The 15173-nt window shown below is 41.3% G+C and overlaps 1 protein-coding gene across 1 annotated transcript in view; it reads right to left on the bottom strand.

Annotated features, from left to right (window-relative positions):
* Window positions 1-4209: 4209 nt before the first annotated feature.
* Window positions 4210-15173, bottom strand: part of NXPH1 (neurexophilin 1) — a 212675-nt gene continuing 201711 nt past the window's right edge. Inside the window, exon 3 of the mRNA XM_063123402.1 lies at window positions 4210-6244. Within this exon, the coding sequence (XP_062979472.1) occupies window positions 5483-6244 (762 nt within the window). The 3' untranslated portion in view covers window positions 4210-5482. The remainder of the gene's footprint in view (window positions 6245-15173) is intronic.

Raw genomic sequence — 15173 nt, 5'->3', positions numbered from 1 at the left:
GATACAAACCTATGCAAATCAAGTCCAAGTAAAAATAACCATTAAAACAACTCAAACTTCTACAAATGAACATTAAGTATTTTTAAAACATCAAAATAAGAAAACTAACTTATTATTATACCACTTTTGCTATTCCACTCCCAACACAACATGAGACAATTGCTACAAAAATAACATCAACAGAGACCATTATTCCCAGACAAATGTTTGTTGATTATGTGAATGCATTTGGAAAGTTAAACAATGAGCTCATTTGATACACAGAGAGCAAATTTCCTGTCCGAATCTTTGCCCTCTAAAATCATTTTCCCCCTAATCCTTAGAATCATGTCTAGAAATGACTTGGATATGGGTAAAGTCTATAATGCTTGCTGTGGAATCCACCAATCTCAGGTGAAAGATTGTGGATTAAATATGGCAGGGGTAGAGATACCCTATTAAAAATAGAACTAAAAATCAGTCTCCATGATGGCTAGAATGACCTTAGTTACAAAAATCATTTTATTGACCTCACTTTATAATTTGTAAGACATCGGTATTATGGAAGTATTTCAAGCTAAATGAAGAGATGTTGAAAACAAGATATCCAACAAATGTCTAAATGGCCTGGAATTTGCATTTCTTATTATAACATCGTTTCCCAAACTTTCAATATATTCTGGGGACAGTTTTGTTTCTTGACTAAAATTAGGGGCAGATCTCCCACTTAACTCTCTCTCTCTCTCTCTCTCTCCCTCTCTCTCTCTCTCACACACACACTTTTCTTACAGAGCTCACCTCATCTTTTTCCTAACAGCTGAGGATTGCTACATCTTTTTTTCCTGGCAGGTTCCTCATCTTTAACAGCTATGTGGCAGGCAGGTATACCATGGCCCTTTCTGTATCATGAATAGCTCTACCTATTGAAATGCCTGGTGGAGATGGGTGTTTCAATTCAGTTTTATATGAAATTACCAAAAATTGCAAAGTTCTTCAAATTTGTGACAGAAAATACTCAAGATTAAAAAAAAATGGAATGCAGGAGAAAATGAAACAGGTAGATTCACTCATCCCTAGGGTTTTCCCATTACCTGTCAAATACATAGGCTGAAAAGAAACATCCACTGGTGGATGCATCATGAAAGCCTAGTTGTCCACATGTAGTCCCTCATACACTGACATCATCAGGGGAGACCCCACCGTAAATGAATGAGTGCATCAAACAGGTTGGACCTTGTCTACTGTGGCTTTGTACTGTAGCTACAGTAGTTTTGTCTTTAATTTCTTCTCGGAGTATAAAGCAAGGAGTTTTGAACCTCTTTCAGCCCAAGAGGTGAATTCAATTTCAGAGAAGCTCTCGTGAGCCGCATTGGAGCTAAGAGCAAAGGGGTTAGAGCTAAGAGCAAAGAAGCCAGGCCAAAGGTAAAAAGGGTGGGTCCAAAAATAGAAAACATACAAGCATGTTGTAGTTTGAAGCTCTTACTGTCCATAACTAATCTTTAGGAGAGGCATTTCAGCCTTTTAGGATGGGAAGGAGGAACTACACCAAAGCCCGGAAACAACTAAACCACTGGTGATTGGGAGAAATGGGGTGATGCCAGAGGAAGGGAGTGTGGCCAACTGGGGAATCCTGGAGGGCCAGATTGGGCTGGATTTGGCCCCAAGGCCTAAGGTTCCCCAGTCCTGACATAAAACTACCAGTTTGGGGGAGGGGTGTTGTTGCTGCTGCTGTTGTTTACTTAAGCAGAGGGCTGATTAGTGTTTTGTTTTTTGTTTTGTTTTCCTGGAATGAAAATCATGATGTAAATCTGAAAATGAATAAATGGATACATATACTGGGCCCATTCAGAAGACACCTTAAACCATGGCTTTAACCATGGTGGTTAAGCCAGAAAGCCAGGCCGTGTTCAGAAGACACCTTAAACCATGGCTTTAACCATGGCGAATAAGGCTTTTTGCTTTATTCACCATGGTTAAAGCCATGGTTTAAGGTGTCTTCTGAACACAGCTGGGCTTTATAGCTTAACCACTGTGGTTAAAATCATGGTTTAACGTGTCTTCTGAATGGGCACTTTGTGTGATTAATGCTACCAGCCACAGGCCATGCTATGCATGATGAATCCAGCCTTCTGGTTGTTTTTAGTCACTTTTTTATGCACAAGGCCCCAGGTTCAGGCCTTGGCATCATCTCTAATTAAATGGAGCTCAAGGAGCAGAGCTGGGGAAAACTGTGTCCATTGAAACCTACTACCAGCCAGAGTAGACAGTCCTGATGATGTACCAGTCCTCTGCTCAGTAGAAGGCGGTTAAACAAAGGTGGCTAAATGTCTAAACTTTATCTTGAGAAAGAGAGGCAGTGGATACTCAAAGAATGGGGAGCCAGTCCGATGTAGTGCTTACAAGGCAGTTGCCTGGATTCAAATCCTATGAAGCTCACTGGGATACTTTACCATCGTTTCACCCTAGGCTACCTCACAGGTTTGTTGTGCAGGGGAAAGGGGGGCAATATGTACCTAGGCATAAGATCTGTAGAAACAGCATAGCATACAAATCTCATAGACAGGACTTTATGCATGTGCGACTGAAACTGCTCTTATCCCACTGTTCTTATTTTGTAGTGGCTGGTTGAATGCCGACACTGGGACTGTGTGTAGATCCACTAATGTTAACAAGTTACAACATGGAGTAGTCTCTACATGGTAGTATTTTTTACCCTGCCACTGATTGCATGGTAAGGCCTTTCAGCATCATGGACCATGTGTCAGAAGCCAGAGTTTTTTCTGGGAGTCTATTTAAAGACTAGTACAGGAAGGTGGGAACGCATGTTAATATCTTCCCTGCTGGCTTTATAGAGCTGAAACTTAGGCCTTTGCTAGACCACGGGTTAGCCCGAGGTGAACCCCAGGCTCGCCCCTGTGCGTCCAGATGACGCACAGGGGATCCTGGGCTCAGGCAGGGGTCAACCCTCCCTGGCCCCGGGATAACGGGCACCACTTTTGGCCCAGTATTTCCCGCGGTCTTGGGCTGAGCCAGAGACTGCGAGCATGTAGTCTGTTCCGCAGCTTTTCCCGGCTACCGCAATTACTCGCAAGTAGCCGGGGAAAGTGGCAGACGGGACGCACCGCTCTGCAGGAGCGCTGCAGCCATCAGGACGGGGGGGGGAGATCAAGGCAGAGGGGGGAAATCAGGGAGAACGGTTTTTTTTAAAAAAAAATACTTACCTAAGCGCACAAGCGTTCGTGTGCATCCGGCCCTTTAATTAAAAAAAAAATGGTGGACACGATGGGGCTTTTCTTTAGCCCGTAACGTCTGATATGTGGATTGGAGTGACAGCCCGCGGTAGCTGCACCGCAGGCTCGTCCCTCCTCCTGCACAGATTACCAGGTAGGTCTAGCAAAGGCCAGAAGAGTCTTCCTGGCCTTGTTTCTCCTAGCAAAAGTTACCTCCAATCTTGGAGCTTTGTTAAGAGAAAGAAAGCTCATCGGGATGATCATTCCTCATCATGGAATGATCTCCCTGATGATCTCCCCGATGAGGCTCGCCAGGCGCCAACACTTTTCGGCACCAGGTCAAGATTTTTCTCTTCTCCCAGGCATTTAACAGCATTTAAAAATGCTAAATTTGTTCGTTTTGAACGGACCCCAGAACTGTTGTTTTTAAATGGATATCGTTGTTTTTAGATTGTTGTTTTTATGTTTCTGATGGTTTTAACTTCTGTATACTTTTTTAATGTTCACTGTTTTTAACTTTTGTAAACTGCCCATAGAGCTTCGGCTATAGGGCGGTATATAAATTTAATAAATAAATAAATTTAATAAAATCAATAAATAAGATGCAGTTGGTGGCGGTGGTGGGGACTGAGACACACAGGCGCTCATACACATGTAAACACACACACACACACACACACCACCTGCCTAGACTATATTTTCAATTCCCCACCCTTTCTGTTTTCTGTAAAATCGGTAATATTACACACAGGTTTTCTGTCATCTCATTGCCCTTGAGCTTGCATCCAATGTACACGTGGGATTGTTGCAAAGATAAGCAAGATAGGTGTCATGAAATTCATTGTGCACTGAAAAGTGCTGTAAAATCACATATAATGATAAAGACCATGGTCTCTATGGCACAACTTGACAGGGGGGATGGGAGCGGACCTCAAAGCCTTCAGCATACATATTGAGATGGAAGATGCCATCACCACTGTCGAATCAGCCTTCCATTTAAACCACCATCTACAGAGTGCATATTGAAACTCGAATTTAAGTATTTTATTTTTATGTACATTTCAATCTTTGTCACCTGGAAAGAAAAGATCTAAATACAGACAGACTGTAAATGTTGTAAGTGTATAGCTTCCAACAATACTTTAGCTGAATAAATGCTTTGTACAGAATTCAGTCTTCTTAAATGGAGTTTACAGCTACATTGATAAAATGGATTCCTCGTTTCCTTGTTTTGTTTTTAACCAATAACAAGCAGAGAGACAATTACAAGTTAATATTAATAAGCAGCTCAATTAACACGGGTTAAACTATGTACAATACAAACCATTCATACAAATGAAGACTAGGATATTGAATTTGTTACAATATTGTGTAATAAAGATAAGACAGACACTTACAACTTACAGATCGCCTATCACGCATTTTCCTTCCTACATGGTGATGGAAGAGTATCTTGGTTGGTCTCAGTCGATTCTACCTGTTTGAAGTGACGGCTAGCAAAACGCAAACTCATATGGTTGGTTGACGTGTAAATTCCAAATGTGTGCTCATCTTTATTAGTTCAACAGGCTCCCTCTGCAGAAAAAGACCACCTAATACCACCTAGAATGTGCCCACCCTGTGCTGGAGAAAAGTCACTATATTTTGTTGTGTTCATAGAAAGAGAAATACTGAACTCTAGACACACACACATCGCCCACCCCATTTTAACAAGCATTTACTCCTAGACATTATTATTTACCAGTACAGCTACTCCAAGTGATAGAATGCATGAGAGGGGATTATTGATTATCATGTATTCAAGACTTAAAAGGAGATTTCCATAACAGTCTGTGTAAGAAACCATTCTCTGTCTAGTTAATCCTTTTTGCTTGATGATAGGTTATCCCGAAACATTATATATCAGACAATGAAAGCCCTCTTAACTGGAATCTCAATAGATGCACGCTGCAAAGAGGGAGAAGGAGATAGAGGGAGCGAGAGAGGGAAATTGTGTGCGGCATTATTTAAAATCCATAGTGATTTACAACTGGACTGATATGCATGGAGCTGACTGGGCAGAAATGACATGAGATTGGTTTTCTGCTAACATATTTGCAGCCAGTTGGCATCAGCAGCAGAGTGCAGACACATTCCAGGCAATAGCTGTGGCCTTCTCCTTTGAGGTAACAGCCCTGTCCTATGACCTCTTTTATTTTTATTTTTATTATGTTATTTGTTTGTTTGTTTGTTTGTTTATTCCTCAGGGTCCAGTCTCAGACACACGGTCCGCTTCAACCTGAAGGGAAGTAAGGCGTGTCACTGTGATAGTTGTAATCAGGACACACCTTCTGTACTAGTTTATAATCTGTACTATAAAAGGAAATGTAAATACAGATCACTTTAAAGGGCTTGGAGCAGAGCCATGAAACGTGACTTTGGGTCTGCTCTTGATAACATGTTTTTGAAGGGTCGTAGTTGCAGAGCGTGTTCTTGGTGGCCTTGTCCACCTTCTCGTATTCAATGCGGCAGTTGAAGGACTTGGAATCTTTGGCATCAATCACCGTTTGTTGTGCCAAGTCAAACTCCACTATTTTGGTAGGGGGTACCAAGCTCACAGATACATTCCCTTGGCCGGTTGAATTATGCCTGAAGTAAACACTGAACGTCCCATTGCCGTGATCAACTATTTTCCCGGTTATCAACAGGTTTAACTTCACTGTCTTGATGTTGGAATGAAAATCGCCCCAGCCAAACATTTTCTTAAACTTCCCTGTCTTGACAATGGGCCGTCTCTTTGCTCTGGGTCGAGGCTCTTGAAGGTCCGTGGAGTTCCTCAGCCAATCCCAGAGATCTTGCTCAGAATATGTTTCCGGGGCATCATACCGCAGGCTCAAATCCGTATCATTCTCTTTGCCACGAAAAGTCTGTGATAGCAGCCGGCTGATGGATAAGTCTTTGCTGCTTTCTGTCCATATGTGCTTTAATGTGGATTTGGAACCGCCCGTTTTTAGAAGTTCTGATTTTCCACCACTGGTTAAATTTGCACATGTGACCTGAAAGAAAGACAAAGAAAAGATGTGTTTAGATATAGGTATACCTACTCCATTCAAAGATTGGGTGACAGGCCTAAATGAAGCTCAAATGCATTTTTAAAGCATGCTATCAATGTTCAAAACACCAAGCTGTATACAACTGATACGTAAATAGAAAAAAGTAAGCAATGTAGATCTCCTTTTTTAAAAGGATTGTTATCCATTTGTTTTCTTCACATAGGATATATTCACGCTACACACATTGTTAGCCTTTGAAAAAATTTCCAAATTGAACTTTATACTGATTTGGGCTCTACCTGAGAAAAAACTTGCTCCTGTCTCTTCATCAGACCTAACCACCTTTCTCCTCCTTTAGGTGCTTTATCAAGCCCATATTTCTTTCTCTTTCTCTCATGACTGCCTCATAGAAAAGCCAAGACATTTGTGTAGCACACAAGGAGATTTTTTTCTTTTACAGGCAAACATTTAGCTTATTTGCTGGCTGCTTCACTGAGAGCTAATGGTGTGCCGAACATTTCTCCCACATTTTTTCCGACTATTCTCATTCAATCTGATAGAAAAGAAATTGCATTCAAAAAGAAATTCAAAGGTGAAGAACATTTAGGGGGAATTTGGTTTCCTTGTGCTTACTTGACTTTTGTGGTCAAGGAGGGTTCACAAGGAGTGTCCTATTTTTCATTGTACAACCTCTCCACCAGCCTGAAGCCTCCTTGGCTTCCTATAATTTAGTTAAAGCCCAGGGGGAAACATCATGAGGTAATTCCTCTCATAGGGCTTTTTCAGATCAGGAAGTGTGGTAGCCACGGAGACAGTGGAGCAATAGAGAGATATGTAGTAGAAAGAAAAACACACAAAGAGAGACCCTTGGCCACCTTGCAGTGATTAGGTAAGCTCAAAAACAACATCAAAAGCAATTTAAAATAAATTATAAAGCAGCCTGAAAATGAGGCGGAACAATTTGGGGAAAGAACTCTCAGGAAACTACAGGACAGCACTGGCTCCATCTCTTCTCTGGAGATAGACACTACACAACCCCACACATACCACCACTGTAGTGGATGCAAAATGGGGGCCAGCCTGCCAGCACAATTGATGCTGTTGCCACATGCAGCGGCAGCACAAAAATCAGTGAAATTTCTCTTCACACAAATAGGATGGAGAATTTTGAGAGGCCATTTGTGCAAATTTCTACTGAGAACTGCTTCAGATAGGGATAAATGAGAAGTTTGTTTCTGTTCATTTTTGACCAGAATGTACCCGATTCACACCTCCCAGACACAAATGTGGATTCGAACTCAATCTGCAGTTGAAGTCCATACATTTTCAAGCTTATGATGTGATTAGCAGACTCACAAAAAATAAATAAATGCGCAACTGATGCAAACAATTTTTTAAAATATGCACCAAATATGCACAAAATAGACTTGTAATCTGATAGGGACACAAATCAGAAAAAGCTTCAAGGTGAAATTTGCCATTACTGTTCATAAGCTTGCCAAGCTTACATTTTGCTGATTCTCACATACCTACTTCAGATCAAATCCCTTCTCCCCCATCCCACCCCAAAGGGACGCTACATGGACTTATCTGAAAATCTGGAACCCTTTCAGGGTGATTTCAAAACATCAGCCACCCAACAACTCTTCCTAAATAAATATCTTTCCAAGCTGCTGGAAGAAGCAAGGAAATGGAGAGACAAATATGGCTATGTTTGCTCCTGGGAAGATTTAGCCAATTTTCCCTTCTTTTGAGCTGCAAGGAAGATAAATACTGCCTAGCATTTGATAGCAGGGTTGTATCTGTGTCTGAGATCAGCACAGTGAGTGAAGAGAGAGGCTGTAATGAAATGCACTGATGGTGCGCCAGTTAATGAAGCGGCAATGAAGATGTCATGGGGAGAGGGGGAAAGGCTCAGAACATAATTCTTAAGCAGCATATAGGGAGCAGGAGCAAATTAGGAGGAGGAAGGTGGCTGGAAAAGTGGAATGGGCCAGTCTAGCATGAATCTGTCAGCAGAATGTGGACCTGGGTAGTTAACTAGCCAGTCTCCGTACCCCTGCAGCAGCAGAAAGGACAGGGATGCTCCAGAGCCCGGTGCGTTCCGCTGCCCTCGAAACACGCACCTCTGGTCTTATTCTTCTGTCTCATTTCTAAACCATCTGTTTGAATGTTTTGTGCACCGCAGGATCAAGCAACAAATTCTCTCGGTTATAGAATGGAGCACCAGAAAGCTAATTTTAAATCCTAACAGTGACTCATTGTAGGCTTTGTGAAAGTAAACTGCCGCTTACAAAACACAGAGTTTTGAAAAGATTCCGGCAGGAACAACACACTCTGATAGTGCACAGCCTGGTCTCTCCTTTTCCTTCTTCTTATAATGCAGAGCAATGTCAAATATGCATGGTGATGGGGTTGCATTATGAGTTTCTTTATCCCCACCAACACCACCATCACCACTCCACTTCACTGGCTGCCACTTAACAGGCAGGGGAACTCACCAATTGCAGTGATTTCATGTCATGTGATTTGCATTACTAAACATGCCCTCCAGCATTTCACAGATTAAAATAAGGACAAACTTGTGACAACTTTTTCACCACAACAAGAACCCTTGCCCAAGCCCCCCCCAGACACCCATTACATATTGCCAAAGTCTCCAATGCATCTCCTTTATCTTGAATTCATTTACTTTGCAATAGCTGCTCTTGCAATCTTTCAAAAGCCAAGAATATATTTGATCTTTACGTTTGAGCCAATTAATTGGCCTTCTCATTTGCCCACCAGTGAGAGAAGTTAGGTGGGTGATCACACATGACAGGGCCTTCTCTGCAGTGGCCCCACACCTTTGGGACAAGGTTTCATCGGAGGTCCGCCGTGCACTGTCCTTGCAGGCTTTTAAGAAGGCCTTGAAAACATGCTATTTTTCTGTGGCCTTCTTGTGATATGAATACTGCTGCTGCTTCTATAGCCATTGTTGTTTTTGGTTTTATTGTTGGCTTTTATTATTTTTAATTGCTATTTTATGGTATTTTTTATTGCTTTTGATAATTTAACTGTTTTTATGAATTTATTCTTGTAAGCTGCCTTATGAGGGCTTCTGCCCTGAAAGGTGGCCACGGAATGTTTTAAATAAATGAATACAAAGCAATTTATTTATTTATTTATTTATTACACTTATATACCGCTCCCATAGCCAGGGCTCTCTGGGTGGTTTACAGAAATTCTAAAATTGAGATAAAAACAAGTATACAAAATTTTAAACTCTAAAACACAGAATATACACACATAAAGCATTAAAAACCGTTCAAAAACTAAACATGTGGGTAATTAAGATGTGCCGCCATATGCCTGGGCAAAGAGGAAAGTCTTAACCTGGTGCCGGAAAGATAGCAGCGTTGGTGCCAGGCGAGCCTCAACAGGGAGATCATTCCATAGTCTGGGGGCCACCACCGAAAAGGCCCTATCTCTCGTTGCCACACTCTGAGCCTTTCTCGGAGTAGGCACCCGGAGGAGGACCTTAGATGTTGAACGTAGTGACCGGGTATATTCACGTCGGGAGAGGCGTTCCGTCAGGTATTGTGGTCCCAAGCCGTGTATGAACAGTTCCATCTAAATAGCGCCTGCTTAAGGTTTTGGAGGGCCCTTGGGAGAGACTCCTTCAATGGCCCCCCTTGCCTCTACTGCTCACCAGCATTGCTGCCCACTGCTACCCCTGTTCCTCATTACTGCCATCAGCTGATTGCTTGCCAGATAGAGAGGCAATGAGCAAGCAGGCAGTGGCATCTACTGCTCCTTCTTCACACCACCACCATTCTCTGGGCCAAGAGGCAGCTGAACAAGCAGGTTGCAGGGGCTGTCAGTAGGTCTCCTACTGGAGTGTGGGCCCTCAGCCGTTGCCAGACTGTACCAACCCTAACCCTGACCCTGGAAGTAAATTTCACTGAGTGGGTGATGTAAAATGGCATACTGTGCTTTTCACTGGGCCTTATTGTCCATGTAGGCACTAGAACCACAGATAAGATGCATCTGTCTCTCCCTCCCTCCCCACTAGAGGTGCAGTGAACACTGAAGAAAAACAACTTAACAATAATAACAACAACAACAACAACAACAACAACAACAACAACAACAACTCCCTAAATGTAACATGCCCCCTATCTGGAAGATGCCCCTCACTCCAATTCCACATGCTGACTAGGGCACGTTGCCATTCCACAGAAAAACTTTTAAATACAAAATGGAGTCATTCTTGCTCTCAGGTGCCTTAATCAATAAAATTAAAAGCTTTACTTTTAGTAGTATATTGATCTTGTGAGAAGACCTGGAATGTCACAGCGATCCAGAACAAGTTCTTTTCTGGTGGAATTTTCTAGGCACGCCAGCGTGAGACTTCACGATGGCTCAGTTCAGACAACACGATTCTCAACAGTGGTTTTAGAACTCCACAGTGGAGTTTTTTTACACCACTGTTGAGAAATGTGTTGTCCGGCAGGAAAAATCCATGCAACAGTGGAGTTTTTTTTAAAAAAAACACTCCACGCCGAATATCCATGCTTTTCCAGGAGTTTCTGCACAACCATTGTGTGGTGTGGCGGGCTCTGTGGCATTTTCCATTGCATTGAGTTGACTTTTCCCGCTGGCTACAGAGTTCTCTGGCAAGAGCAGCAAAAGGAGGGAGTGTCATTCTAGGAGAGCAGCTGAGATTGTTTTTTGTTTGTTTGTTTGTTGCAGCAATGGCTGATGGGATACCATTGGGAGGACCTGGGGAGGAGAGAGGGCAGAGGAACTGTCAATCAAACATTGTGATGGATTTTACTCAACTCCATGGTAGCCCACAATCACACAACGGTGGAGTTAGAACATGTCCTGTGGGTAGTACCCCCGACAAGTTCAACCGTTAAGTGGAGTTTTCACATTGCATTGACTAACAAGTTGTCTGAACTGATCCAATGTCATACCAATATCATAGATGAGTAATGCTGGGATGGAATGGCAGCAGGATGAGGGATACAACTCACTAAGCACCCCACTAGATGCTATTTTAAAAAAAATTAAATATTTTATAGTAACTTCTGTAGTAACTTATGCACATTGTAACTTGCTCACAACACAGAGGGCTGAAAATGCCTTCCTTTCCTCTCCCAGGAACCCACCATTAATTGTACAAAGATTCAGGATCAGGGTGCCAGGCGGTTTTGAAAATGTTGCCCAAGATCGTTACAGACAGCAAGGTGATACAGTAACTCTTTCACTTGGTGACCCATGTTCCATCAATAATGAAAAATACCTGTTCGATACCTGTTATATGGAGCAACGTTTTGACTGAGCATAATTTGCCCAAGGGCATATTAAGAAGATAGAGTATGTTTTCATGATTAGGGAATTGATCTGTCTGTCTAGTTTCCTACAGCTTGAAGAGAACACTCCCGTCTTGATGTCGCATCTGTTTAAAGGCTGGAGACATTTTCACAGTGACACTTGACTTCATTAGATGTGTTCTTCATGAGTATTAGTCTCTCCCTGGAGACTCCTGAAGGAAGAGTCGGTAATTTACCTCAAAGCCCATGGGGGCGGGGGAGATATCCTTTATGTATATGAATCACTTCCTTCTAGGGATGACAGAGAAATCTGCAATGGAATCAAATGAGCTCAGATTCCACAGTGGACCAGCTTCTCCCAAGTTGCACAGAGTCCATGGACCTGCGGACCAGTTTTTTTGGGGGGGTTTACTCTCTGCAATTTTTTCACAAATGTAGTCCTAGAAAAATATGTTAAAAAACCAAAACCTTGGCCCCCAACATGTGCATTTCTTCTGTAGGATAAAACTTGAACATGCACATTTGGGGGGGGGGGGGATCTGTGCATTTGGGGGGGGGGGTTTGTACATTTTCACAAGTGTGAGATTGCACAAATACAGGAAATTGGGGAGGGGCTCAAATTCCATCAATGAGCAGACAGTGGAATAAAAGGTACCTGACAATCTGCAAAATGCAGATAGAATGGATTTTACAAGACCTGTACATTTGTACTGCCTACAGAAACTACGAAGATCAGATCAGTTTGGAGGAAATCCAAAATGGTATGACATGGCTCTTTATAGCGAGACATTTTTCCATGTTACTGTAGAACACCTTTCCCCATTGAGGTACCCTCCAGTTGTTTTGGACTTCAACTTCCATCAGCCCCAGCCAGCATGGCCAACTGTCAGGAGCCTTGGGAGATTTCATCCAAAATACCTGGAGGGCACCAACTTGGGATAGCTGCTATACAATCATGTTATTACAGTTTTAGAAATCTAGCCAAGATCCAGTGATGGTGGTACATCTTGTCAGCACATGCAGAGGGGTTTTCTGTCTTCTTTAGCAGAACAAGAAACTTGTCTGGCTGGATTGTTATATGACAATGGAGTACTGAAGGAAGATGGAGAATTTTCAGTGCCAGGTTAAGACCTTTCTCTAGTTCAGGCATTTGGTACCATATGATTTTAATCAGGGCATGAGGTATTGTTTGGATGTGAGTGTGTGTGTGCTCTGTTTATACATTAGTAGCTAAACCATTTTTATATAACACTATATTTTTAAGGTGTCTAATCTTTGTAAACCACCCAGAGAGATTTGGCTATTTGGTGGTCTAGAAATGTAATCAATGAATAAATGAATGAATCTTCAGACAAGGTAAATGAATTCATTAAATTATTATTGTTATTATTATTATTATTAATAATAATAATAATAATAATAATAACAACAATGCCATTGAGTCCAACCCCCTGTTCAATTCTATCCCCCCCACCACCATCACTCTTTACACCAGATGATGTTGGAGAGGTACACACTTCTGAAACACTCTTTTCAAGGAATGCATTTAAACAACTATGTTCAACAAATATTTTAGGTTATTGACAAATTATAAAAAGCCACCAGGAGTGGCTGGTTAAGAACTCCCAGAGTTCTTAAAGAATTCAAGTGCGAAATTGTTGATTTTTTAACAAAAACATGGAATCACTAAAATCAACCTCCTTCCTAGAGGATAGGAAGTTAGGAAGGCCAGAGTAACACAACATGTTAATAACATTTGGAATGCACTGTGACATAATGTGCTGATTGCTGGCAACTCATAGTTCATATGACTTTTCAAAGGAATTAGAATAACCCATGGTAGGTAGATCTATCATATACTGCACGCAAGCACATTTTCCAAATCCTGACAAAGCCAAGACAGCACCATCCACACACAACAGAGGGGTATCAGCCTATCATTTGCAGTAGAACAATACCACATTAGGGGAGATATGCTACGAGGACACAAACAAAATGCAATTCTCTATGGGTTTGTTTGTTTGTTTTGCGATTTCCTGAACTTGTATTTGCATCTGGAAGTGTGTACTTGTGCAAAAGTACATTTCTAAAAATACCCTTTTGTGCAAATCACCCCAAATCTGCATTTTCATGATTTATCCAATGGGGAGAAATGTAAATTTTCTGTTGGAAAAAAAATCATATTTTTAAAAAATACATATTTTTTTCAACTGGGAAAAAATGTGCACTTTTTGAAATGCACTTTTTTTTTTCATGACTGAAACGCACAAACACACACACATTCACATTTGGGAATGCAAACAAGGAAAAACAAGTTCTGAGGAAGACTTCAGAGTACCACAATGAACTCGAACACCGCATGTTCATCCATCCCTAGTTCTGGGAAATGCTTGTTTTTGTTTTTACTTTTTTTTCCTGCAAGTCTGTTTGTAATACCTCAACAGTGAATATAATTATATCTTTTCTGCTACGTCAAACATCTCACTTTCCTTTCAATTTAGAACACATTATACAGTTAGGTGCCACATACTATGTGATCCAAATACTAAACCAGCTGCATAACTTGGAGCAGATTCTCCGGTAGTGTTTCTTGCAACATTTAAGTTTAGAACTCTGGGAAGATTTGAGTAGGAATGTGACTAATGACAGCAATGCAAGTGAATTTATAAAGATTTGGTGGAAGATTGAAATGTTAACTGTATGAAATATCTTATTAACTCCTGCTCTCTGTTTTACATTTTTAGAATGAATTTAAACTAAACTCCCGAAGTCCAGAACCAATGTTGTTATTACAGATGTTTCCCCCAATCCCTCCTCTTCCTCCTCCTCCTCTCCTCCTCCTCCTCCTCCTCCTCCTCCTCCTCCTCTTTGGTAGATTATTATGACTTTTGAAAAATTCACAACAGCTCCATTCTGCAGTGGATTAAAATTTCCCAGAATAAATTAGAGTGGGTTAAAAATGTCTAACAGAGTTTTAAGGCCTCTGCATAATACAGGCATCACAGAGTTTCTGTTCGCTTTGAAATGAAACGCTAGCTAGGTAAATAACTTTTGTCAAGGAGCTGGTGCTCTGATTCTACACTTCTATAAGCCCTCTTTTATTAATATTGCTTTGCCATTTCCCATGTATGTGCAGAAAAGAATATCAAATAATGTGAGAATTTGCCTGAAAGGCCACTGAGCAACATTTTAATCAAAATCTGCATTGTGCTCCACTTTACATATGCCACTTGTTGAAGAAAATGTCCCCTTTTCATCTAAGAGTCAAACTAAACACTCGGCAGAAACCTATGAAATAATATTGCCCCAGCTAAAATTAGTAATTCTGCTTCAAATAAGAGACATTGAGGCAACACTTCCACAGTTTTTAAATACAGTCTTATTAATGATTACAGGATTGAGAGAGAAGGATCTTATTTAAGGTTATATTAAAACAAGAGCACCTATGATGCATTCCAAGTATGCCCAGTGCAAGCATAATGACATGACATATTTATTTATTTATTATTGCATTTATATCCCGCCTTTTTTTCCTCCAAGTAAACCAGGGCAGCATACATAATAATCCTCCTCCTCTCCATTTTATCCTCACAACAACAACTCTGTGAGGT

This window comes from Elgaria multicarinata, chromosome 1, assembly GCF_023053635.1.
Source record: "Elgaria multicarinata webbii isolate HBS135686 ecotype San Diego chromosome 1, rElgMul1.1.pri, whole genome shotgun sequence".
Classification (NCBI taxonomy): domain Eukaryota; kingdom Metazoa; phylum Chordata; class Lepidosauria; order Squamata; family Anguidae; genus Elgaria; species Elgaria multicarinata.
This window is presented reverse-complemented; position numbering and strand designations above follow the sequence as displayed.